The sequence below is a fragment of the Leptopilina boulardi genome, unplaced genomic scaffold (genome assembly GCF_019393585.1).
Source record: "Leptopilina boulardi isolate dan_hultmark-lab unplaced genomic scaffold, ZJU_Lbou_2.1 LbouV2_302, whole genome shotgun sequence".
Classification (NCBI taxonomy): Eukaryota; Metazoa; Arthropoda; class Insecta; order Hymenoptera; family Figitidae; genus Leptopilina; species Leptopilina boulardi.
This window is the reverse complement of record NW_026137866.1, coordinates 489,224-513,707: the sequence shown is the minus strand read 5'-3', so window position 1 is coordinate 513,707 and position 24,484 is coordinate 489,224. Positions and strand designations below refer to the sequence as shown.

The 24,484-nt window shown below is 31.3% G+C and overlaps 1 protein-coding gene across 4 annotated transcripts; it reads right to left on the bottom strand.

The window, feature by feature from the left end:
* Nucleotides 1-1,642: 1,642 nt before the first annotated feature.
* Nucleotides 1,643-24,418, bottom strand: LOC127282705 (uncharacterized). Of its 4 annotated transcripts, XM_051307136.1 has the most exons (13): nucleotides 24,165-24,418; nucleotides 18,545-18,817; nucleotides 10,528-13,150; nucleotides 10,344-10,434; nucleotides 9,930-10,083; nucleotides 9,700-9,844; nucleotides 8,444-9,616; nucleotides 6,725-8,366; nucleotides 5,212-6,057; nucleotides 4,421-5,128; nucleotides 3,730-3,964; nucleotides 3,363-3,500; nucleotides 1,643-3,280 (listed from the first exon to the last, which is right to left on the bottom strand). In XM_051307136.1, the coding sequence occupies exons 3-13, from the start codon at nucleotides 12,825-12,827 to the stop codon at nucleotides 2,670-2,672; spliced, it is 8,043 nt and encodes a 2,680-aa protein (XP_051163093.1). In that variant the 5' UTR covers nucleotides 12,828-13,150; nucleotides 18,545-18,817; nucleotides 24,165-24,418; the 3' UTR covers nucleotides 1,643-2,669. The 4 variants fall into 4 exon arrangements, with proteins under 4 accessions (XP_051163093.1, XP_051163092.1, XP_051163096.1 ...); XM_051307135.1 differs by lacking the exon at nucleotides 18,545-18,817; XM_051307139.1 differs by lacking the exon at nucleotides 18,545-18,817 and having other exon boundaries at nucleotides 4,430-5,128.
* Between the last annotated feature and the right edge of the window lie 66 nt (nucleotides 24,419-24,484).

Here is a 24,484-nt window from a genome sequence, read left to right as displayed (position 1 = left end):
ATACAATCATACAAATGGCAGCCTGGGTGATACGAGCACAATGATGTATATTTTTTTTTCTTTTTTTTTTATTATTTTTTCTGATAATTATTATATATTTCGAGAAGATATAAATTGCAAGCGAGACACCAGAATTTTTTTTTTTATATATTTAAATTTATTTTACTAAATATATATATTTACAAAACTCCGAGGACAGAAGATAATAATAATAATTAAAAAAAGCTGTACAAAATTTATATTTTATAGCAATTAGAGTAACAATTAAACTGTCCTCAAAGTGTGCGACTCGCAAGTTAATTATAAAGTATCGAAATAACACACTCGTGAGATAGAAATATATATTTCTCAACGAGAAAGTATCAAAATATTTCTGTTTAAAAAAAATAACGACTACAGAGTATTTAATTAAAAAAAAAAAATACAAAAAATACTGTCAAGTATTTTAAAACAATGCTTGCAAATAAAATTCATTAAAACAATTTTTTTTTCCAATTTTATTCAGGCTCGCTTTTTTTAAATATAACAAAATTTATTTTTATTTTTTTTCATTTTTTGCTTTTTGTAATAAATTAAAGTTTCCAATTTTTTTTTAAAAAAAGTATAATAGAAACTTGAAAAAAATTTGAACATATAATAATTTAAAAAAAAAAAAAAAAAAATACAATGTTGGAATACTTTAAGACAAAAATTAATTTTTCAGTGAAATAGATTCACGTGAATACTCAGTTTTTTTCTTGTTTCTTTTTTTCATTAATTTTAAATTTCTTATTTACGAAATAAATCAGTATAAAAAATATTTCTTTGCATTTCTATATTTTTTTTTCTTTTTTTTTTACTCGCATTTTCCAGGCGAAACAATAGTCCTGTCCAAGTTATATAATAATCCCTTTGCAACATTTTTTTTTCTTCGTTTTTTCATGAAAACATCTTAAAATTAGAGTGATGTGATCTCTATTTTACCAATTAAATGATTTCGTATATTATAATAATGATGAAGATTGTAATAATGTCGATTACTGTCAAAATAGTCGAATCCCTGTCAAATATTTTCTCAATTAAAATATTTTTTTTTTTAAATGAGATTGGCCAATACTGCAATAGTTTCATTTTTGTTTTGTTTTTTCGAGCAGAATAATTAATTAAATAACTAACTTAATTATATACACATGTACAAACGTTTATATATATATATATTTATAATTATTCTGAAACATTCCTTAATTTCTAGTTGCTTAGGCAATATAATCTTGATGCACTGGGTAAAGACGCGCTTAATTTACTTTTTATACAGATTTCTAATTAAAAATATAATTCCTCCCAAAGAAAAAAAAATAGGGGGATGGGGGGAGAACAAATCTTATCGTTTTTAACGCAATAAACATCCAATATGTGCAAAAGTAAAAAAATATGAAAAAATTGCAGTCATCAAAAGCATTTTCAAAGAGCAGACTGCATATCTAAGGGGGGGAATCTGTTTGAATTTTTGTACCAAAAAGTCGTTTTTGTACTTGAATAAATGTCACTTTTTTCTAAACAAAAAAAACTACCACAGTATTTAAAATACTTGATTTTTATTTTTAAAAAGATTTTTTTTCTTTAATCTAGAAATCAATGTTAAAAAAAAGAAAGAAAAGAAAAATTTAATTGAAATATTACATTTATTACAATTAAATTAGTGGGGCATCTTACAATTGAAAAATATAAAATTTTTTTATTTTAGAGAATTATGGGGGATGGGGACACAATTCTGCAAACATTTAAAAACAGTGAAAAGCAGAGCGCCTCTATTTTTATTTTTTATCTACTTGTCGTTTATAGATCTATATTTTATCTGTCGAATCTATGATTACATATATAACTTTATATTTATTAATTATTCTTAATATTAATATTATTATATCATATTATGCATTATGCAAAGAAATATATACAGATAAAGATGGACAGTGCAATTCTCAGGTGTGCACATTAGATATTAATATTAAACACAGAGATCAAAAATCCATGATTGATCTCATTGATTCTCGATACTAAAAATTCATGCTATCATTTTTTATCAAAAAATGGAATTAATTCTATATACTTTTTAATGTAATAGGGCACCATATATATATATATTATATTATATATGTGTGTATAAACAATAGTACACAAATGTATAATTTGAGAGAAAATTCAATATTATACATTTGTGAACATAAAAAGTGCACGATACCCGAGGACGCACTTTATTTTGGTCGTGAATATTACGACCTCAATCACAACACACTCTTCACTGGAATGAGAAATATATCTTTTATTCTTTTTTTTTTTTTTTTTGCTTTTCATGCCTTTTTATTTAGGCCGGAGAATTTTTTTTAACCTTCATTTTCTCTCTCTCTCTCTTTCTCTATCAAAAATTAGAACGATTCTCTTTCGATTAATGATGGAAGCTTGAGATCTTTCGATTAAATATACAATTGTACTTTCTTCGGTCGTACACATCTAGTACAGGATTTAAAGAGAAGTTCTAAGTTTTATAAACTGTACTAGAAATAGAGAATATTTTAGTTTTTTGAAAAGTCTAGGACTTTTGTAAATGGTATGGATTTCGAATAACACAATTAAAAAAATAAAAAAGAAAAATAAAGTAATTAATTTAGAATAAAGCTATATGTTAATAAGAGTTACGATCTCGGTGCTGGTTGATTGAAAAACGATTTTTGGGTCGTTGATGCTGATGCTGATGATGAGGATGATGATGACGGTGGTGGAGGTGGTGGTGTATTAAAAACCGGTGGTACAGGTAATGGAACAACGGGTATCGACACTGGCATTGGAACGGGCATTGGAACTGGCGCTGGTACTGGCGTTGGCGTTCCCAATGGATAATTTGATGTTGCAATTGTTGTTATTTGCGGCACATATTGAGGTGGATATGGATTTGATCCAGGTGGCGCTTGTGGAATTAAAAATTGTTGCGGTTGTTGCGTTGTTGTTGTTGTTGTTGTCGCTGCAGTTGTTAATTGATTTGCCTCAACATTATGACAGCTCGCTGTTGGACCAATTGTTTGCGATTGTGGGGTAAAATTTTGATATTGAATTGTCGATGGTTTCGTGGGAAATTGAGAATAGTGAATAGATGCCGAACCTGGTGGTGGAATATATGGTTGTGGTGGTAGTTGTTGAATTGGATATGACGTTGTATTTGTTGTTACTGTCGTTGGATAAGGTTGAGTTGGCGGTGGTGGTGGTGGTTGTTCTTTCCTGGCCTTCAATATCGCTTCTGCATTCAAACCTTGTGGAGAAAAAAATTTCACAATAAATAAAAAATTGAAAATAAATTTACCCCTTTTCATGAAAGAAAGGATGATTTGTACCTTGCTTTCGTGCTCTTTCCTCCTCGTCATCACTGAGAAACAGTCCAAATTCTCTCTTTAGCCTTTCGGTGAGATTTTCACGTTGACGTTCAACCAAAGTGGGCGCAGCCGACCAACCAATTTTCCCCTCTTCGGTACCTGTCAATTCACTTTATTTTCAATAGCCTAATTCATTAAAATTCATAGCAATATTATTTTAAACTTTCTAAATAAATTAATTACTGAAAAAAAAAATTCAATGAAAAAAGCCTTTCAGTTTAGGTAATTTCGACTAATTAAATTATACCTGACGAAACGATAAATATTAATAATTAATAGTAAAAGAAATGGAAATATCATTAGTGGAAAATTTAGTGTTGAAACGCACCTTTCTTCTCGTCGCCGTCGATATTTGTGAAGAGTGGCAGTGTTGATAAACCGGGCAAGTCAAGGGGAACTTTCGAACTTTCTTCATCGGAACTTAGGGATGAGGTTCCACTGCTAGCACTATCAGATCTGCCACGTGCAGTAACTTTATCCGAAGATGGATCATTCGACGATTCCGGTTCAGGTGGAGTTCCAGTTGATTGTTGTTTTCGTTTTCTGTACTCTGATATCGATAGCTGTATACAAATTATTCAATATTAGTAAATCGAAATTTAAAACTTTTTAAAAGGTATCAACTTCAGATCTCCCATAAAATTTAATTATTTATAAAAACTACTTGTGCACATTTAATTTTTTCTTCTACATGTTTTTATAATAATCTAGTGATGTTAAAAATTAAAAAAAAAACAATTTCATTTAAATTATTCAATTTGAAACAATAATAATAAAGTTTTATTAATGAAAAAAATATACTTTGTAAATAATTATTATAATAACTAGCATGCACATAATACTAGATAATTTTTCTGCAATGACTTTCAAAACATGCGGTTGTAAAAGAAAGATTTATCAAAACGTGCAATGTGCGAAAAAGATTGAAAAAAATAAATGAGAAACCTCAAGAAGTTGTTACTTGAGTTTTTTTTTAAACGAGACTCAGCCTCAAAACAAAATCACTACAATAATCCTACCATTCTAACCTTGCGCTTGACGGGTGTTTCCATTTTTGATGAATCTTTAGGTCCACAAGTTCTTGGATCTTTTAATCTTGGATCCTTCAATCCAACTTCTCTCGGTGGTGATGCAATTTTAACGGGCGTAATAATAACCTCAGTTGAATTATCTTGATTATCTACTGAAATATCTTGATTAACTACTACTGATGATATTACTGAAGTTTCCATTGTAACTTGTAAATTTTCTTCCTCCACCACGGGTTTATCTTGATTCATTTCTAAAATAGGTGAGAATTCTTCTTCCAATTTATCCGATTTTTCCAAATTTTCCGTCTTTACAACGGTTTCCATTGGTTCTTCATCAATTTGAGCCTCTAACAATTCCCGTAAAGCAGTCGATAACATTGACGATTTATCTTCGCCATTATTTATTAATTTTGCCTCCATTTCAATTGACGATTCAATAATTGCTGCTTCAATGTCTAAATGTGATTTTGGCATTGGTGTTGGTTCAGGTTTTTTACGAATTCTCTCACTCAACGGCAACATTGACGGAAATACTTTTTGCTCCACAACTTCCTCAATTTTTGGCAAAATTACATCGACTTTCAATTCTTCAACTGGTTTTGGCTCGGGTTTTTCAATTTCTCGTATTGGACTTTTCGCTTTTGGTTCTTTAATTTCTTCGCTAAATTCCGCAGTATTACATGTTAATTCCAATTCCTGCAAAAATTTAATTTTTTAATTTAATTGAAAATTTTTAAATAAAAAAACATTTTGATTTGAAAGAAAAGTGAGATATTTACCTTGAAAGCTCTTTCCTCGACTGTCTCCTGCTTAGGAGACTTCTTGAAATCCTCAACATCTTTTTCATCTGAATCAGAATCCTCTTTGGAACTATCCATAAGTCCCTCGAGTCCATCCATACTTTTATCTTTTTCCGATGATGTATCGACTTTTTCTTTATAATCATCACCATCATCGCCGGTAATTTTCTTCATTTGCGCCTCAACATCAAATTCATCAAAATCAAATTCAACATCTGATTTATCATCCATTTTCTCAACTTCACATTTAGTATCATCAATTTTTTGTGTTACATTACTACTATTAAATTCAAGACGTATATTGGCAACACGTTGTTTTAAAATTGCCTCCGATTCTCTTATTACAATAGTTGGTGAACTAAATTCATCTGTCTCAATATCATCATCATTATTTTGATTTTCCATATCAACATCCGATTTATTAACATTATCTTGATGATTTTTCTCATTTTCATGAATAATTTTCTCAAGTTCCGGAGTTTCACATTTCATTTCAAATGATTCACTTTTAGAATCCGATACATCCATTGGTGCTTCGGATTTACAAACATCATCGATTTCTAATTTTTCAGATTTCAAAATATCATTAATAACTGCCTCCGTTTTTGTTGCAATTAATTCAAATTTAATTTTTTCTTCAATATTCACTTCATTTTTTATTGGTAAAATTGGCGACATTGAATTGTCAATTTTCAATTTAGATTCCGTTTCATATGATGCAGTTTGTTGTGTTGTTATATAATCCTTTAATGGTTCAGAATCATAATCTTGCGATATTCTCGATTCATCCAATGTTGGTGAATTTAAACGATCAACAAACTCGTCCTGAAATATGAAAAAATAAAAAAAGGTTAGACTAGACAGAATTTCATGCAATTAGACAAAAAATTAAAGAATTTGGAAAATAAAAATTGAAACTTATGAAAATTGTTCACTTAAAATTTTAATTGCAAAAAACACATTATAATTTTTTTAAGCATTTTAAACGGGTTCAACATTTATTAATCATGAGATCAAATCTTACAATACGACTCCCAGACCATTAATGTTTAGGTTGGCACAGGAAGTGACGCTCTGTTTCCATAGTAACAATTTTCAAAGAGGCGATGAGAGTTTAATGGCTAAGGTCTTTTATGGATCCATGCATGCTTTATAAATTTTACTCAATGCTTTCGAGTATTCTTTTTTTTTAATATCTTTTCTAAAATTGATAGGTATTTTTTTTTATTTTATTTTACTTTTATCGAAGAATGATTAATAAACATTATTATTATTTTTAAAATTAACTTTGTCGATTATTTAGTTGATATCTTTTTCTTTATCTTCAATATTGCTTTTAATTTTAACGACCTTAAAAATAATAAAACAAAACTTTAAAACAAATTACTTGGAGCTAATTAATCAATTAAATATTAATAATTACTGCTATCGAGTGAAAAGAAATGAATGATAGCAATTTTTTTTTTTTTTTTCTAAAAGAAAAATTACTTACCTCGTGTGACATCGTCCTGACATGAACAGGTTCTGGCATCAATAGAGTTGGCGTTGTCGGTGGTGTGTAATTGTCAGATGACAAACTTTCCCGTGCGATTCGTCGTTTTTTCGGTGGTGCCACAACCATTTCACTAGGTGGACTCTCGGGTCGGCTATTTGGCGAATCACACTCCTCGGAAATGGCTTGTCTTAACCATCGTTTTTTCGCCGAACCACTAGAGACGGGACATGATTGTTGTTGATTCATCGAAGTGAGGGATTGTCGTCTCTGTGGTGGAGATTCACAAATTCCTGACACGGAATTAACAGCTTGGACCAATGTTGCCAATCCTTTGGCCGCATAAGTTTGAGTCAAAAATTCCGTCGATGGATCAATTGGCGAGAGAAAGTCGGGTGACTTTTCCATAACATTGAGTGGAGTACTGTGTGGTGTATTTGTAATCATATTTCGTAAATCGGGTGACGCGACTTGTGGATGATGCACTTGAACTGGATCAGGTGATTCCTTGAGCCATTCGTTCATAAGAACTTTTTTTGTTTTGGGAAATTTGAAACCAGGTGCAAGTGGACCAACAGCAGCGGCCACGAGGAGACATGCCGATGACAATGGAGTGGACGGCGTTGAACTTTGTGAACTGCTACTTGCACCACTATCACACGTTGGACTCTTGACTGGTGTTGGTTGATTCAATGGCGGTGAACTTGGACCCTGAACATTAGAATTTGCCAAGGCGAGTAATAAACCAGCGGCTGTTGATATTCCCTGATTGCCCGTTTCGTTGTTGATATTTTCTTTTGTCGGCGTGTGAATGCGACTTGAATAGGGTGTGTTTAGACAATTTTGACTCGATAATGGTGGCGATTGAATTGATGTACTTTCATCGCCTGATGATAAATCAGAATCGGCGGAATTTAATCTTGATCGACGATTACCACTTTGTGAATGTGATGAACTTGTTGTTCGCGCTCGACCCTTTCGTCGTTTTCGTCTCATGGGTTTTTCAATCAATGATGTGGAGGAGATTGTTGTTGATTTTATTTGTTTTACTTGTGAAATACTTGGATTATCGTCATTATCACTGTGTGTACCACCGGATTCTTTACGTTGAGCATTTCTCGCTAAAACTTCTTGTTTTCTCGCTTGGGCTTTTTCCATTCTTTCGAAAGCCTTCATAATTGCTTCCATTTTTCGTTCTTCGCGAGTCATTTTTTTCTTGTCCTTCTTTTCTTTCTCGGGTGTTGGTAATGGCGATGACGCAATTGATGTGAACGATGTTTGTGATTGCTGGGATTCATCTTTAGCTGCTTGACGAGTCGTTGTTCCGCTATTGCTACCAGTTGAGGCGCTTCGTTTCGGAGCCGCTGGCGTTACAATTGGTGCCGGTGGCGTTACAACTGGAGTTGGAACTGTAGGAGCTGGTGGCGGTGGTAAAGGTGCCGGTTGCTGTTGTAGTTGTGGTTGCTGCTGCTGCTGTTGATGATGATGTTGTTGCTGTTGTTGTTGTTGATGAAGCTGTTGAAGTTGCGGTTGTTGCTGCTGCTGTTGTTGTACGATTCCAGGGTTCGAAACTGTTGGAACCGTTTCACTCTCCTCGCAGACAGTAGTTCGTCTTCCTCGTCTTCTCTTTTCTCTTCCACTTCTGCAATTGAAAAAATTAATTTAATAAAATAAAATCATAAAAAATTTATTTAACAAGAAAAATGAATTAAAACTCACTCTGCATTTTCGCCAATCGCTCCATTGGTGCTCTTCTTTGCCGTCTGGGGAACAGTGGCATTAATTTGACACTCTTTGGGATTATTGCACGCACAAATAAGTGACATTAATTGAGAATTAGAATTCGGCGATAGCAATAAATCATGTTGCTCGTGTCGAATTGTTATTTCGGCATTCTTGTCAATTGCCGTTGTTGTGACGATATATAAATGCAAAGTTCCTTTTTCTATACAATGTTTAACTTCAGCATTTGGCTTACAACTGCGTCGAACAAAACGTGCATCATTACCGTATGTTCTTGTGTCAACACAAACTTCCGTTCCATCACGTGGTAAACGATAGAAAAATACAAATGGACCCGGACGTTGTGCGTGCTGTCGACCCTGTGGATGTGATGGCCTATGTTGAGTACTTAACATATATTTCCCACGTAATTCAAGTACAGGTGTATTTGATGGAAGAAACATTGTTGCAACTAAAAACCTCAAACTATTACTGTGTACATTTAATCGACATTTTCCAGTTGCGGCAATATTAATATTACTCTGTCTGAGATCATTGTGAGTGCCATTAATTTTAATGCTGGATATACGAGCACGAAGTTCAGGACTATAATGATTTGTCACTGCTTCTTCATATCTTTCGATCCATTGTCGTAGAGGTGCCATATTTGAGCCCCACGAATCTTGAGCTTCATCTTCTTTATCCTCCATGCTCATTCTTCGTTTTGTTTTTCGTTTACCAGGAACGCGTTTCACTGTTTCTTTTTTCTGACGCACGGTACTTGGCTGTCGTGGATGTGTTTCACGTCTTTGTCTCTTAACAGTATTGTTATTGTTATTATTCAATCGTCTAACTTGAGGGGGATCTGATTTTCGTCGTGGTGTATGTTGTGGAAGAGAGCGTTTTTTTGGATTTGCATTTGTTGTTCCAACGTCTGTATCAACTGATGTTGTTGACGATGAATCGGATGTTGTATCGGAATTTAAGAGTTCCTCACGTTTACGCATTTGAAGTGCACGCGCTCTTTGTCGATCGACACGACGTGGTCGACAAATTTCACAGAGATATTCATCGGGAATATTTGATCGATCAATACCCATGCAATCGACATGTTGCCAAACTAAACAACGATCGCAACATATCATGTATCCGTCGTCGTGTTCAAAATCGCTGCAAAAAGAAATATATTAATTAGTATTATTGTAATAAATTATAATTGTAGAAAAATTTTAATATGAAAAAAATTAATTTACCAAATGCAACGAGTAATGCTGTCTTCATCATCGCCTTCGCCTTCAGGTGCAGTTTCTGTTTCTTCACCTTCGGGTTCGGCCTCGCGTCCCTGTTCACTGCTGATAGCACTTTGGGCATCATCCTCAACAGTCGTTGTTTGTGTGGCTAAATAAAAACAATTATTATTAAAAAAAATCTCTTTTTATTTTTTTTAAACTTTGAAAAATTAAATTTATAGAATATTCATTACCTGGACCATAAATGAAAGAATTTTGAGTAACAACTGCAGAACAGCTGGCCCCATTAACAGGCTGTTGTTTAGGATGTGGAGGCGGCGATTGGGGTGGTGGTGTTCTAGGCGGTGGAGCACCATAATTGTGGTCTTGCAGAACAAACTGCAAACACTAAAATTTAAAAAAATTAATGAGTACAAAAAGGACAGTTATTTTTGTTTTTTTTTAAATTTTATACACTTAGGGAAAAAATTTAGAAATGTTACATTCAGACCAAAAAATAATCGATAAATATAATTCTTTTGAGTTTTAATTCGATATTTGAACTAAAATGTAAATCTTATTTTTTTAAACAAAAATTTACATTTGACTTTTTGATCTGATTTATGATTGTAAAAAATTTTACTAAAAATCTGGAGTAAATAAAGCACCACCTCGTAAGGTAACGGCATTCTTCTCGATGGAGACTGAGCTCGATTTTGAGAATCATTTTCCTTCGGTTCAGTAATAACAGCTTCATTTCTGTAAAAAAAATAATTTGAAAATTATTTACAAAATTTAAATTACAATAAACAAATTTATTTTTTGTTTTGGATCTGAAACAAAGATTCTTACTTTATTTCCGTATCCCTTCGAGGTTCGTTGGAAGTAACAGGAAGCAATGTTTTAACTTGACCAATTTGTTGTTTCACTTGCTGTGGAAAATGCATTGGAACTGGTTTCTGTTGAACAGGTTGCTGCTGCTGTTGTTGTTGTTGTTGTTGCTGCTGCTGCACCTTTGGAACTTGACCCTTTTGTACCAACATACTTGGCCCACCTGGTTGTTGTGGCATTATCGTTTTAATAGTCGATTTTTGCACTAAATTTTGAGTCACATTTTGTCCCTTCAATGATGTCATATTTGTATTCATTGAAGTTTTCACCATTCCCTTTGTTGAATTATTCTTCGGTCCTGGCTTTTGTGGTGGAATTGTTTTAATACAACCCGGTTGTTTTTGTGCATTCTGTGGAAAAATTACATTTTGCGTTTGTTGCACAACTTTCACAGGTTGAAAATTCACATTTCGCTGAAATGGTGGCATGGAATTTTGTTGACTCGGTGTTTTTACAATGTTTGTCACTTTTTGAGTTAATTTAACATTTCCATGAATATTTTGTTGTTGATTCTTTTGTGTTGCCATACGAAGAACCATTTGCTGCTGCTGCTGTTGTTGTTGCTGTTGCTGCTGTTGTACCTTTAAATTCAAATTTCCCGGCTTTTGATTATTAGGAACTGGTGTTATAGTCGCTCCTCCTTTTTGATGCATAGTCGGTATATTTTGACTTTTTGGAACTTGAGCTTGTTTTTGTAACATTATTTGCTGTTGGGGAAATTGTTGATTAATCTGTGGATTTTGAATTTGTTGAACTTGATATAATTGTGGATTTTGTAATTGATTTTGCAATTGTTGGCCATGTTGATTTTGCATTTGAATTTGTTGCATTTGTTGATGGAGATTCGGATGTAACAATTGCTGTTGTAAATGTGATGTGGGCTGTACATTAACCTGTGATTGTGTAATACCACCTTTAGCAGTAGTCGTTAAAATATTGGAATTTTGCTGAACTTTCATTATATTTGGTACACTATTGCTTTTCGAAACTGTTGTTTGATTTCGATTTGAATTGACATTCACAAGTGTTTGTGATTTGTGTAAATTACCAACAACTGTTGGCCTTTGCTGTTGTGTTTGTAATTTCTGATTTTGTTGAATTACCTGTTGTCCTTGTGGTTGGACAACTTGTTTTTGCATTGTTACAGATTTTTGAGCATTATTTATAACTGTTTGCGGTTGTTTAACTGTTGTTTTTGGTGATGCTTGCACCTTATGAACAACTTGCTGATTGATTTGTTGTTGTTGTTGTTGTTGCTGTTGAATTTTATGATTAGGATTCAAATTATTCATACCCTGGGGTAATGGTTTTTGGTTGTTGAAATTCGGTGGCACTTTTTGAGCATTTGGTGCCTGAGCTTTTGGAACATTTGGATTAATTTGCACTCGCTGCATATTTGCGTTGTTCATAACTTGATTCATGGTAATTTGAGGATTTTGCGATTTCACCATTGTTTGCATTCTTGTGATGGCGTTTCGTTGAATTGGAGGATTTTGACAGACGTTACTAATAATTTTGGGTTTATTTGTAGTCGACTGTTGATTCAAATTCTGTTGATGAATCTGCTGTTGCTGATTGCTCGATTGATTTAGAGTTTGCTGTTGACTTGCATTCTGATTGACTATTTGTCCCTTGTTTTGTATCCTCTGAATTGTCGAATTAGAATTATTGGGAATATTTTGAATCGGTGAATTATTAACCGATTGAACGGTAATTTGTTGGAGTTTTAATTGTCCAGCGGCAACGGATTGAATTGGTGGTGATTGTTTGTTGATGGTTATATCAGAGGTAACTTGAACTTTAACTGGCTGACCTGAATTCGACATTTGTATTGGAGTGTTTGAAAGAGAGCTTCCAATAGAAGATGACGGTTGCTTTAGTTGGGAAGTGGTATTAATTGGAAGTGAATGCAACTGATAATTGGACGTGACTTTTTGTGAAATGACACGTGTCGTCAGAACCTGAGTCGTATTTGTTTGTGAGCTGATTTTCTCCGTTTGTTTTGAATTTTTATTCATTGGATAGGTAACAGTAATAGGTTTCACAGCCGACGGATTTGCTGAAGAAATGGAGACTACAGATGAATTGACGGACTTCAGGTTCTGTACATTTTGAGACTTGGCCCCAGCGATCACAGATTTTGGAAGAGATGTTTCAATTGTTAATGGGGGGGTGTTTATTTCTGTAGTTGCCAATAGAGGATTATTATTCTCAACTTCTTCAGCATTATTTACAGAACCTAACTGAAATACAAAACTCATGGTGGCTTCTGCATTCGATTCCGCGTGATCAATTCTTTCGGATCCATTATTATCACTGGAACGATTTTCAGTTTCAGTTTGAATTGTTGGGGGAGGTGGACCTGGACCTGGGGATGATTTCTCCCCACCTCCACCTGATCCTCCCCCGGTTAACTTGATCACTGATGGAGTCGACGTTTTGAAGGCCTTACAAATCCGTTGAATAAAAATATCTTGTAAATGGCTTTAGCGATTTTTTTTTTTCAAATAACTCTCCACTCACGTTTTTTTTCTTTTTTTTTCTTTTTCTTTGAAAAAACTATTTGAGGATCCTGTACCATAAGCTGAAACAAAAATACAAAATTAATCATTAATATTGTATATTCGAAAATAGTTTTCGTAAAAAATATTTTGAAAAATGAATTATTTGCCTGGAGAACATTAATTTTTTTTGTTTCACTTTTTTTTTTTCAATAAATGTTAAGGATTTGAGAGAAAGAGAGAGAAAAAGAGAGGGTAAGGGAGAGAAAAGACGGAAGTACTCAAAAGGAATGGACCAACCACGAGCAACTTTCTCAAAGTCCATAATATCATACAATCGACTCTTACGCCCGTACATTACATTCGAGATTCTAATTACCACAATAGTCACGTAAGACTTTCTTTAAAACTATTCATGATTTAATTTTGATACAAAATTTCTTCCTTATAAAAAGAATTCAGACTTCTAAAATCAATAGTAGTATAAATTAAATCATGTTTTGGAAGCTTCTGGAACAAACTTTGATATTTATATTTATAATAAAAAAAATTAAAAAGCCTCACGATTCAATTAGAAAATCTCACTAGTTTTACAATCTCTCCACAATTACCTCAAATAACTCTCTCTTTCTCGTTGTAAAAACGTTTCTTTGAAGAGAAACGATTTAAAATAGAAAAAAATATAAATTTTTCATTAAACAGAAAAAAAAATTGAAATATATCTTTTCGAAAATATGTAGTGTAACATTGACGATAAAAATATAATAATTGAACGTCCCCGTTTTTGCAATGATTTCATTGTGTTGTCAACAGAGTATCTTTTTAAAGTCTTAAAGAGTCCTCTCTCTTTATTTTCAACTTATATTAAACAACTAACAAGAAGGTCGTTTTCGCATTGTCACAAGAATTGCATAAAATCAAAACTTTCGAATCTCAAGTCTCATTTATTGATTCTATTTGGGGATAATTGAGATTCATTTTATTAAATTCTACTGTTTCTATTCTTACATCTAGTTTAATATTCTCAATTTCCTGTTATAATTTTTAATATGATTAATAATTCACTGTTACGTATATTTTCTCTTAATAATCATAATATAAAAATTATATAAGATTAAAATATTAAATGAATATATCTAAATTATTTCATTGAATAAATCCATTAAGAAATTAATCTCGTCTACTCGTTTTAAATAGAAAGTAAGACATCTATATATTTCTATTTAAAGCAAAATCGTTAACTTTGTATATATATATATATATATATATATGAAACAAATCAATTTACGTGTAAGAAGTAAAATGGTGAGATGTTAATGGAATACGAGCTTACGTGACGTCCCTAATTGGAACGACCTTCCGCTGATCACTAATTGACGCATGTTCACAATGATTTTCATCGTATATGAACTTTATATAATCAACTTATTTGAAAGACAAATTTTCTTAATAAACAATTGTCTCATTATTATCATTGTTAATAATTAAATTTCTCATGTTATTTTCATGTTTACAAAACAAACAAAAAACGTGAAGCTCATTTACAAAATCGTTTAAATTTATTATAGGAGAAAAAAAAATTCTACTTTAACGAGATTTAACGACAGATGATAAATCTTGGCAAATAGCGACTATTTTTCATTAATGTACAATGGATACGTAACAAATTATTGTAATACCTTGGCAATGATTCTACCCACGGATTGTGCATACAATGATTTTTCAATTGACCGAGGTTATGATTTCGTTCGAAATAAATATATTTAGATTGATTTCTTTCTATTAAAATTATTGTTATTAAATAAATAATAATTAATTATTGTTATTAATAATAATTTAATTAAATAATTAAAAATAATTTTAATAGAAAAAAATTTTTCAATTTAAAAAAAAATTTAATACTTTTTTTTTATAACATTAAATCGATATAAATACACGTAACCTATTTTGATAAGCTTCCTTTCGTTTAAAATAATTTAGTTCAAAATTTATTATAATTTATTTTTTTTTTCGTAGAGAAAATCAAAATACATGTATATGTAAATTTGGTAATAGAAAAAAAATATATCGTCTTTTATCTCGAAGCTGGTTACAAGTACCCCGAATGCAAGCGGGTGTTAAAAGGTCGTGAGTACCGGAAGTGAATATAAATGATGTTAAATTGTAACTGCAAACAGCGTTGCCACATAATAAAAAAAAATTATAGCAATAGTTCTGATAAACAATAGAAAAAAATTTCTTTTTGTTAAATATTTAAATAAAAATTTCAATTTCCCGTCAGGTGTCTATTGTATAGACATTAGTTTCAATTTAATACATAAACGAATGTGCACATAAAATTCTCTTTTTTAGAAATAAACATTTTTTTTTTTTTTTATAATAATACTCAAGTTAGAGACAATAAAATTTTATTAAACGCTTCGACCGGTTGTTTGTCAATAATTTTTATCAGTTAGTTATCAGAGTGTGAGAAAAAAAAACTACGTAATATCTGACTGTAAATTGTATTCTTATCTCAACGATAATGAATATTGTTATGCGAATAGTTTTCTATCGAGTCCAAAAAAATCTTTTGACAATTATTAAAATTCGGATATTTTTATATAATATTCAATAAAATGGAATATTATAAATAAATTAAAAGTGGTGTTGACTAATGTGTAATAAATTCGATAAATTAAATTTAAGAACAATTTAAAAATTTAAATTGGATTCAATTATCGGTGATTATATTACTAAATTTTTTTTTTTTGATAAATCATATGGTATTTGCAATAGTTGGAGGAAAGGGGACTCTGTGTCTCTTTGGTGAACCAAACTATTGAGTTGATAGAATTAACGAGCTTCCGAGAGTAAAGTGAGCAGAGCTCGTCACGGAAAGTCGTTGCCTTTGCTCCTCGCGGTCGATTCTGTTGGCAGCAATGGGATTTGCAGCGACCTACTTGGCGTACCTCGACCCTTACATTGATTCGTTGCAAACCAAAATTATTCTCGCAACGATTATTCTTCAATGTGTTCTCTAAAAACAATTTTATTAAATTTATTTCATTCTCTAACTTGAGTATTTTATAAACATTAATATTTCATGGTTTAAACTCTCCGTATTCATATATTATTATAAAAAATTATTCAACAAAATTAAAATTGCATTTTTTAAAATTTAATAATTTAATTTTTTCTTCTCTAAAAAAAATCTTTCATCTCAGTTCAATTATTCTCAAAATTTTTGACAATCATCTAAATAAATATTTATTTAAATGATCGACAATTAAAGGAAGACAAAATATTTTTCGTTTCAATTTTTTTCATTGAAATCAAAATTTGTTTTCACAAATTAAAAAAAGGAATAATTTTTTGAAATCGAAATCAAATTTTTGATGTCAATTTTTTTTTTTTTTTGAAATTAAAAACAATTTTTGTCTTCAATTTTTCAAATTTGTGCCTTTTTTTTGGAAAAATTGTCCCAAATTAATAATTTAGCAAGCAATTGGAACGGCCTGAGGTCGGAGAAATCAGTCGACAAAGTAGAATAGGGTGTGAAAGATCAGAAAGTGATCGACGTGAATTGCGTGTGTATAAACTAAGGATTAATCGGTGTACAGTGTATAATGCCTAGCATCAATGTCTATTCCTACTCCAGGTTGAATTTTAAATGCACTCTCTCTCCCCCTTATAACAATCTTCTCCTCTCTCTTTCTCTTTTATATACATATATAAAAGATATATTTCTCCTTTTGCTACTCGAGGTCTGCGGCATAGAAAATTCATGCAGTGTATTGCGAACGATATATATATATATATACAAAGGCCTGATTGCTGGACACCCGGTGAAATATGCCAGTCGCCGCCAATAACCGGTATCGCTACCCTCTCTTCACTTTTCAACTGTCTCTTCAGGGAAGAGAAACGAAAGATGCGAACGAGAATGTGGATATAGACTTATGGATATAGACTTGTTGAGAAAAAAAAAAGAAAGAAAAAATCCAAAAGGGAAGAAAAGAGACAGCTAATAAGCGAAGGGATCGAGAAAAGAAAAAAACAAAATCGGAACTCGTCCTTTAAAAAACAAAAAATCACTTTAGACGAAACGGTAGCCAAACGAGTTCTTAAAAATTCTAATCACCCAGTTTCAACTCTTTTATAGTTGTCGAAAAATTTCTACACGCCTGTGGAGGGATAATATATCGAGCCAAGTTATTTTTGTTATTTTACACTGCCAAAAATTTTGCCAACAAATTTCGTGATATAATATTAGATATGTTATACGAAATTGCAAGTGAATATCATAAAATGATTTTAAAATGAAAACGAAAATCGTTTTAAGAATGAAATCGAAAGATTTTAAAATGCTGTGAGAAAGTGAAGTCAACTAATTAAAAAGAAGAAAAAACAAAATGAAAGTACAAAGCTATGCCCTTCGCACTCTTGGCCTTATCCCTAACTGCTCTTTCTCTCTGGCAGTTTTGCAATTCCCTTTTTGTACTTTCGCGACGGTCGATACGTAATTCATTGGTACGCGTTCCGCAAACTCCAGCAAGATGGCCATCTTGTTCCCGAGTTTCTCCCTTTGCTACAATATAAAAATATATTGAGAAGAAATTACAAAAAATAATCTCTTACATTCTAGATAAAGAAATCATAACTAATTCGATAATAGAAGAAATATGCTAAACATTTCTATTTTCGTTCTCGATATATTCTTGGAACGAGACATTGGTTTAAATAGTAATCAATAATCTTCGATTCATATAAACACAACTCGTGTTGTTCTATTTTAAGATTTCAATTTTCAATGAGAGAATATTAACAATTTAATTTTACGAAATGAAAATTTTTCTTCTAATTTTTTCAAAAGATGCGATCAAAATTCATTAAGTTCCCATTTCTCGAAGATCAAAATTTCGCCATTCTAAATTATTCGAAAAACAATTTCAAGATAAATTGTGTCAAAATCTCAAACATCTACCAAAATATTTATTTTAAATCATAGAATCGTTTTCAAATCTCTTGGAAATTAGCCAAATAAATGTTCCTAATGGAATTTCAAAATATCAACTCGATCATTAAAGACGAAAATATCAAATTTTCTGAAAACTATTTTGTTTTTTGTTAAGAAAATGAAGAAAATTAAAAAAATAATTCAGAACAATTTTTTTTGAGATTAAAAAAAATATTGGCAACTAAACTAATAATATAGAAGTATTAATATCTGAAATAAAATGTGTATCTATTTTCACATAAAAAGGGGGACACATTACACTTAAAAAAAAAAAAAGTGTAATTGTCTTTTCGATTCATAGAGTGTCGAGGATGGCGGTATCATATAACCCTGTTTGAAAGAAGTTGTGCGCGGGGGAGAGAAAAAGGAATGCCGAGATGAGAAAGAAGAAGAAGTAGTAGAAGAAAAAAAAGAAGAAGAAGAAGAAGAGAAAAGGATGGGGAGTTCCAAGGAGTACCTATTGTCGACCGCCATTTACCTCCAAGGTTACCACAGGTATCGTTGTGTTTGCTTGTGATCTTCTGCGCAGCGCGTGCGCGAGCACTACTAACTGACTATCATGGGACCTCTCCACTGGTCACTGGACCAGATTTTCTTGCACATTGAGAACTGAGAGATGCTGAGATTGTTGAGAGAATCATTTTGCACGAATGATCCGGGTTTCCATGCGTTTGCATTATCCGCGTTACCCATAACCAGCCATCGACAATCAGAGCGATGACACTTTAGTCTCCTATGGAATTGTTCTCACCTAAAACAAAGATTCAATTTCGGTATTTTTATATAACAACTTAGATTTATTTCGTTCAATTTTTTTTTTCTACAATTATAATATTTATTTATTTGACAAATCATAAATGTGATTTTATTTGCTTTCAAATAAGAAATGATATATTTTTTTTTTTCAATACAATGGGTACCTGGACCAGTGCGTCATAAAAATATAGGCGAGGTCACGAGAAGTTGATGAATATGTAAGACTTTATCCCACTACTTTTTTCACAAGGCCTTTTATGTATTATAGGGACAATTTGATTTTTTTAAATGACTTAAAATTTTCATATTAACTTTAGAAAATTAGTAACTAAATTTAATTATTGATATGAATTAATAATAATTCTTTTTTGCATATTTGACAAAAAATTACTAATTAAAAATTATACTTTTCTTCTGTAAACTATAAATTAAATTTTGTTTTTTGTAAAATACGTTTTCCATTTGAAAAACTCGTGTTACCAGTATTTAAGTGACTATTTAATAATCATAAGTTTCATCGATACATTTTTTGTATCATGTGTAGATTATATACAAGTCTCGTGACAACTAAAAAAAGCAGATATATACAACCGTTGGTCGGTTAATTAATTTTTTTCTTTGCAATTCAAAACTTTATTCATTTTTCAAATTAAATAAAAAAAAAATTTTTTTTATTAAACGTCTGAGATTAAAAAAATTTCCTATTTTTTCTCAGAGAAAGAAAACGTCATTTAATAGCAATTTCGAAGAATTTAAATTCATTTTATAAAATTAAAGCATCAACATAATAATGCCTGAGGTTCTATTTAAAAACATTACGCAATTATTTTACGACGCTTATCCTCAATCGTGCAAGTGACTGAACAATCCTGCAAATATGTGCATAAGACTGAATATTAAAAAAAAATTTCCATCGATCAAATTTAAAATTCTTGAGATTTTTCTTTCGAGAAAAATTCAGCGAATATACTAATTTTAGTATAAATACCAAAAAAAAAAATGTTTACTAAAACGAAGAATAAAAGAAGAAATAATAAAAATAAAACGAAAATATAAAACTAAAAAAAGAAATATTAAGAAGATGAAAGGATGTGATTTTATCAAAGCTGCTGCTACCATCTACCGAGATTGTTTTACAAACGCATTCAACCCCTAACAGTATCCCTTACTTCATCTTGTTTCCACCCTCCATCGCCTTTTACCATATCTATCAACAATTGTATGCGCACACTCAATTGTGAATCGGGAGGGTCACGCTCATCGTCTATGTATATTGGAGGTGAGCGACCAATATTGCAATTGATTGATAGTGAAAATACACACATGAATGTGGTTTTTGCGATGATTAACGCATTTTAGAAAAATATGATCATCACGATTTAGAAAAAAATTGAACCAATTACTGAAAGAGAAAAATAAAATAAATGACAATCTCACACCAATTAAACAAGATAATGAAAATTCAATATTCATTTCTCTATTCTTCCACAATTGGAAATCTAAAATTAAAAATATTGATAAATATTTTGGAAACGTTTAAAAACATTTTTTGATCGACTATTGTGTCTTGTATACATATCTGCGAAAGCATATCTGTTTCATCGTCTCTGTATATTATACAGCTCAGGGTCGTGTGAGAACTTCCCTTGCGGTCGATACGATTCACCTCACAACTGGCATCACCCACGTTCTCTCGCAGCCGCGACCCACCCACGCGAATCGTAGTACTTCGTCCTTTTTCGAATGTCGACCCTTTCCTCTCATCATCTCTTTTTTTTTTTTCTCTCGCAATCTCAGTTTCAACAAGAATTTTATTTCTATAATCGATCCACTCCATTCCAAAAAATCAAAATTAATTTGCAAACAAATTTTTTCAAATTTACCTGAAACATATATATATATATATTTAAAATTTAATAAACAAAAAATCTTTTCTTAAAATTAATATTCTATAAATATTTTTAAATCATTGTTAATTAAAAAATTTCGGAATTACAAAATCTGGCAAAAAAAATGGTTGTTTGTTCAATCACATATTTGTGACAGGTTGAGAGAAGGAAAAAAAAAAAGAAAGACAGAAGGGACAGATCAATACGAACTTTAGAGTTGGGGTAGGTTGGGAAACACCCACAGGGCTCTGCGCAATGTTACATCCTTGCCTACGTATTCGTGACGCAAAAGGGCTCTCACATCAATATATACAAGTGGGAGTGAAAATACATATATACAGGTGAAAACTACGTGTTATTGAACGGATAAGAAACTATCGTTATTGAATTATAATTATATCTGATAACTACTTTAGAGAATATTGTTCTATTTATAAAATTCTCTCAATTAGAAATTATTGATTGAAATTTTATCGCGAGACAGCGAAATTATTTTTAATTTCATATATATACGAAAATGATGCAATTAAAGAAGAACAAAATTTTTCCACTGAATGCAATTTAGAAATAAATTAAATCAGCAAAATTTAATATCTTTTCTTTGGAAAAAAAAAATTGTGCAAATTAAAGAGAAAAAAAAAAATTTCTTTTTTTTTCTAAATTATAAAATTTGTAATTTGTTAATTAATTTCGTCAATAATTTTTACATTTTTCTCTTAGTGCAGGAAAAATCTTTGGATGCATGAGATTTTCTTGGATTATAGAGTGAAACCTGCTTGCATGGTCTTTGGTGTTGACCTGGAGGCAACAAGATGCGAAAGAGTTGCTAGTAGAAGGTCGATGTACCATGTACCGCGATGCACCTAATGCGCAGAAAACGCTGCCAACTCAACGAAGAGAGAAAGAGAGAGAGAGAGATAAATAGAGAAGGGACGCTGATATACAACACATGATGTATACTTCCGGCACTTCCGTCTATTGATGAGCGAACAAGATAATCTTTCTTTTTCATCATATTGTCCCTACAAGAAAACACCATATTCTTAAAAGCACACTTCAAAAAAAGATTACAAAATTTAATTATAATTGGCCAAAGGAATTTTGTTTCTCACTGTGTTATGAGAAAGATTCTAAAGTGAATTGGAAAAATAGAAAATCTCTTTCTTTTAAGAGGCAAAAATTAAAAAATTATATGGAAACGATATTTTGTTCTATTTTTGTCTACAATTTTTTCTTTTTCAAAAAACGATCAAGAGAGATATAATTAAACTATATATTTTTATTAGGATTAGCTGACACTATGGAATGGCAAAATGCCAAAATAGAAAATGGAGCAGATGAAATTTTGTTAAATTTTCACTATTAGGAAAAATTTATCACGACTAGAATCATAAAAAAATTTCAAAGAGAGCAATGAAACTAAATAAAATTTATAAAATAAATTAAAACTCGAGGAAATTCTAATTTGATATTCTGCAAAAAAAAAAAGAATTAAGCCAACTCAGCCTCTTTTTTTTCTCCAATGTGAAATTGGAGGTTTCTCTTTGAAACTACGTAATAATTTTTTTTTTATTTATAATTTTCTTATCCCAAAGCAATAAATCCAAGGCTGATGAGCCTGATATAATGAGTTAAATCACGGATGAAGGTAGCTTGCTCCATTTTCAAATGATCATTGCAAAAAAAAATATATAGAATAATAAGTAAGAAAAATCGATGAATTTGAGAGAATGTTTTAGCGCAGGTTGTATTTGAAACTCGCAGAGAAGGACGAAAAGCAAAGTGGAGACGTATGCAAGAATTTAGCATGGAAGTTGTACACAAAGAGAGTGAAGGAAAAAGAGAGAGAGAGAGAGAAAACTTAAAAGACGAACGATAGAGGAGAAGAGAGATAGATTAAACCAAGAACACAAGAGAGTGAAGGGGTGGGGGGAGGAAAGGGGAAATGATTGCTGCTGAAAAGTGAATTAAGGGGAAAGGAACGGCGGTCACGCAGGGAAAAGGGGAGAATTTCAAAATGGCCGCTCTTGAAATGGCGAATCGAGCGCCTCCTGGTAGAATTTTTATATTCCCGCCGAACTGTTATATATTTTCTTCGTGTTTCCAACTTTGATATGTATTTTAAACTTTTCTGTGAGGTTAGACAAATAAATTCTTCACCGGCCGGGTTGTCCTAGTCAATAATAAGCAGAAATTATTTTACAATTAATAAAAATTTTCATTAAATTAAGTTCAATAACAAATGTGTCATTAAAACTAGACCTCAATGTTGCAATTTCATATATACAAAATAGAGATCTATTTTTCTATTTTAATTTCACGAATTGTAAACATAATAAACATAAATTCAAAATATTATAATTAAAATAATATTAATGTATAATAGCATTAAAATAATAAGTAGATTCAAGTCCATTTTAAACGAAAAACAATCATATCAATAATTATTGACAAAGAAATTTTTGGTGAGAATTACAATCACCAAATTTCAATGCTCTCACTGGAGGTCATAAAGTCACATAAACAGATACCTAGTCTAAGAATATCTTCTCAGACACTATGATTCGTTTGCCATTTGAAGTTTTTCACTAGCATAATCAATATTTATGAGGACAAAATGATTATAATAAATTTGCATTTTTGGATGTTAAGTTTGACATTTGCAACCTTCTTGATGCATTTTTTTTCGCAGAAAATATCCATTTCTTTATTATACACTGAATCCAAAATCAAATTAAAGACAATACTGCTTCAAACTAAAAAGAAAAAAATCATTTAACAAACTGTCAATTGTGATAGTTTGTAACAAAACGAATTCTTTTTTTTTTCTTTAATTTACAAAATGGACTTGAATACACATTTCACGTTAGTAAACTAAAATTCTTGTAAAACTCGAAACAAAACACTTTAGGATAATAGGAGAATTTAGTAACAAAGCTTTAGTTAGGATTTGAATGTTAGTATAGTCAGTTGTGGGTATATGAAGTGGTTGACTTGCCCTCGCTCATTTTGCCATTGCTACCACCATGGTGAAATGAAATTTGCAACAAACCGAATTTATTGCAAATTTTAACAAACAAACGCAATTTCACAATTCACTATCACCACAATGTTAGAATGCGTATTAATTTTTTTTTTTATTCTTTAGCACGTTTAGTTTTTTTGGTTAGGTTTTAGACAATTTTTCGTCCAATAACCTAACTTCGTAACTTATCCAAAATGCATTATAAAATCATGAAAATTGCACATTTTTAAACAAAATTTAATATTATTATTAATAATTTTGCAATGAAAGACCGTTAGTATGTAACAATTTGCATGATTACCGAAATCATATTCGAATAATCGGAAAGCATTATTAAGCGTGGAAAACAATCTTCTATGGATAATATTCACAAGAAAGGCAAATCCCTTTTTTGCATTTATTAATTTGCACTTTAAAGCGTCTCTTACCTTAATATGACAGGAATATACAAGCTCGTTTCAAACTGAGATGTAAACACAAGCATTTTTTAACGAAACTGGTACCAGGGCAGCTTGAATAAACAACGTCAAAACACTTATTGCATCGCGGATGACGTTATTGCACTGTTTTTGATAAAATCACGTTATTAAATATCGCAATAATAATAAGAATTCGCGAGATCTTTGGAAAACATCCATCGAAAACTAAAGATGGCAGCCATTCTTCTGTACAAAACAAAGGTTCACATCCACGGACTCCAAGCAATGAAGCCTCGAACCCAGACGGCTTCCGGCGCTGTTACTCTTGC

Coding starts and splice junctions, on each gene's coding strand:
- LOC127282705 (XM_051307136.1), bottom strand. CDS start 12,827: ATGAGTTTTGTATTTCAGTTAGGTTCTGTAAATAATGCTGAAGAAGTT. Junction 9,845..9,929: donor TTCTTTCATTTATGGTCCAG/GTAATGAATATT, acceptor GTTTTTATTTAG/CCACACAAACAACGACTGTT. Junction 3,281..3,362: donor GGAAAGAGCACGAAAGCAAG/GTACAAATCATC, acceptor TTTCTCCACAAG/GTTTGAATGCAGAAGCGATA.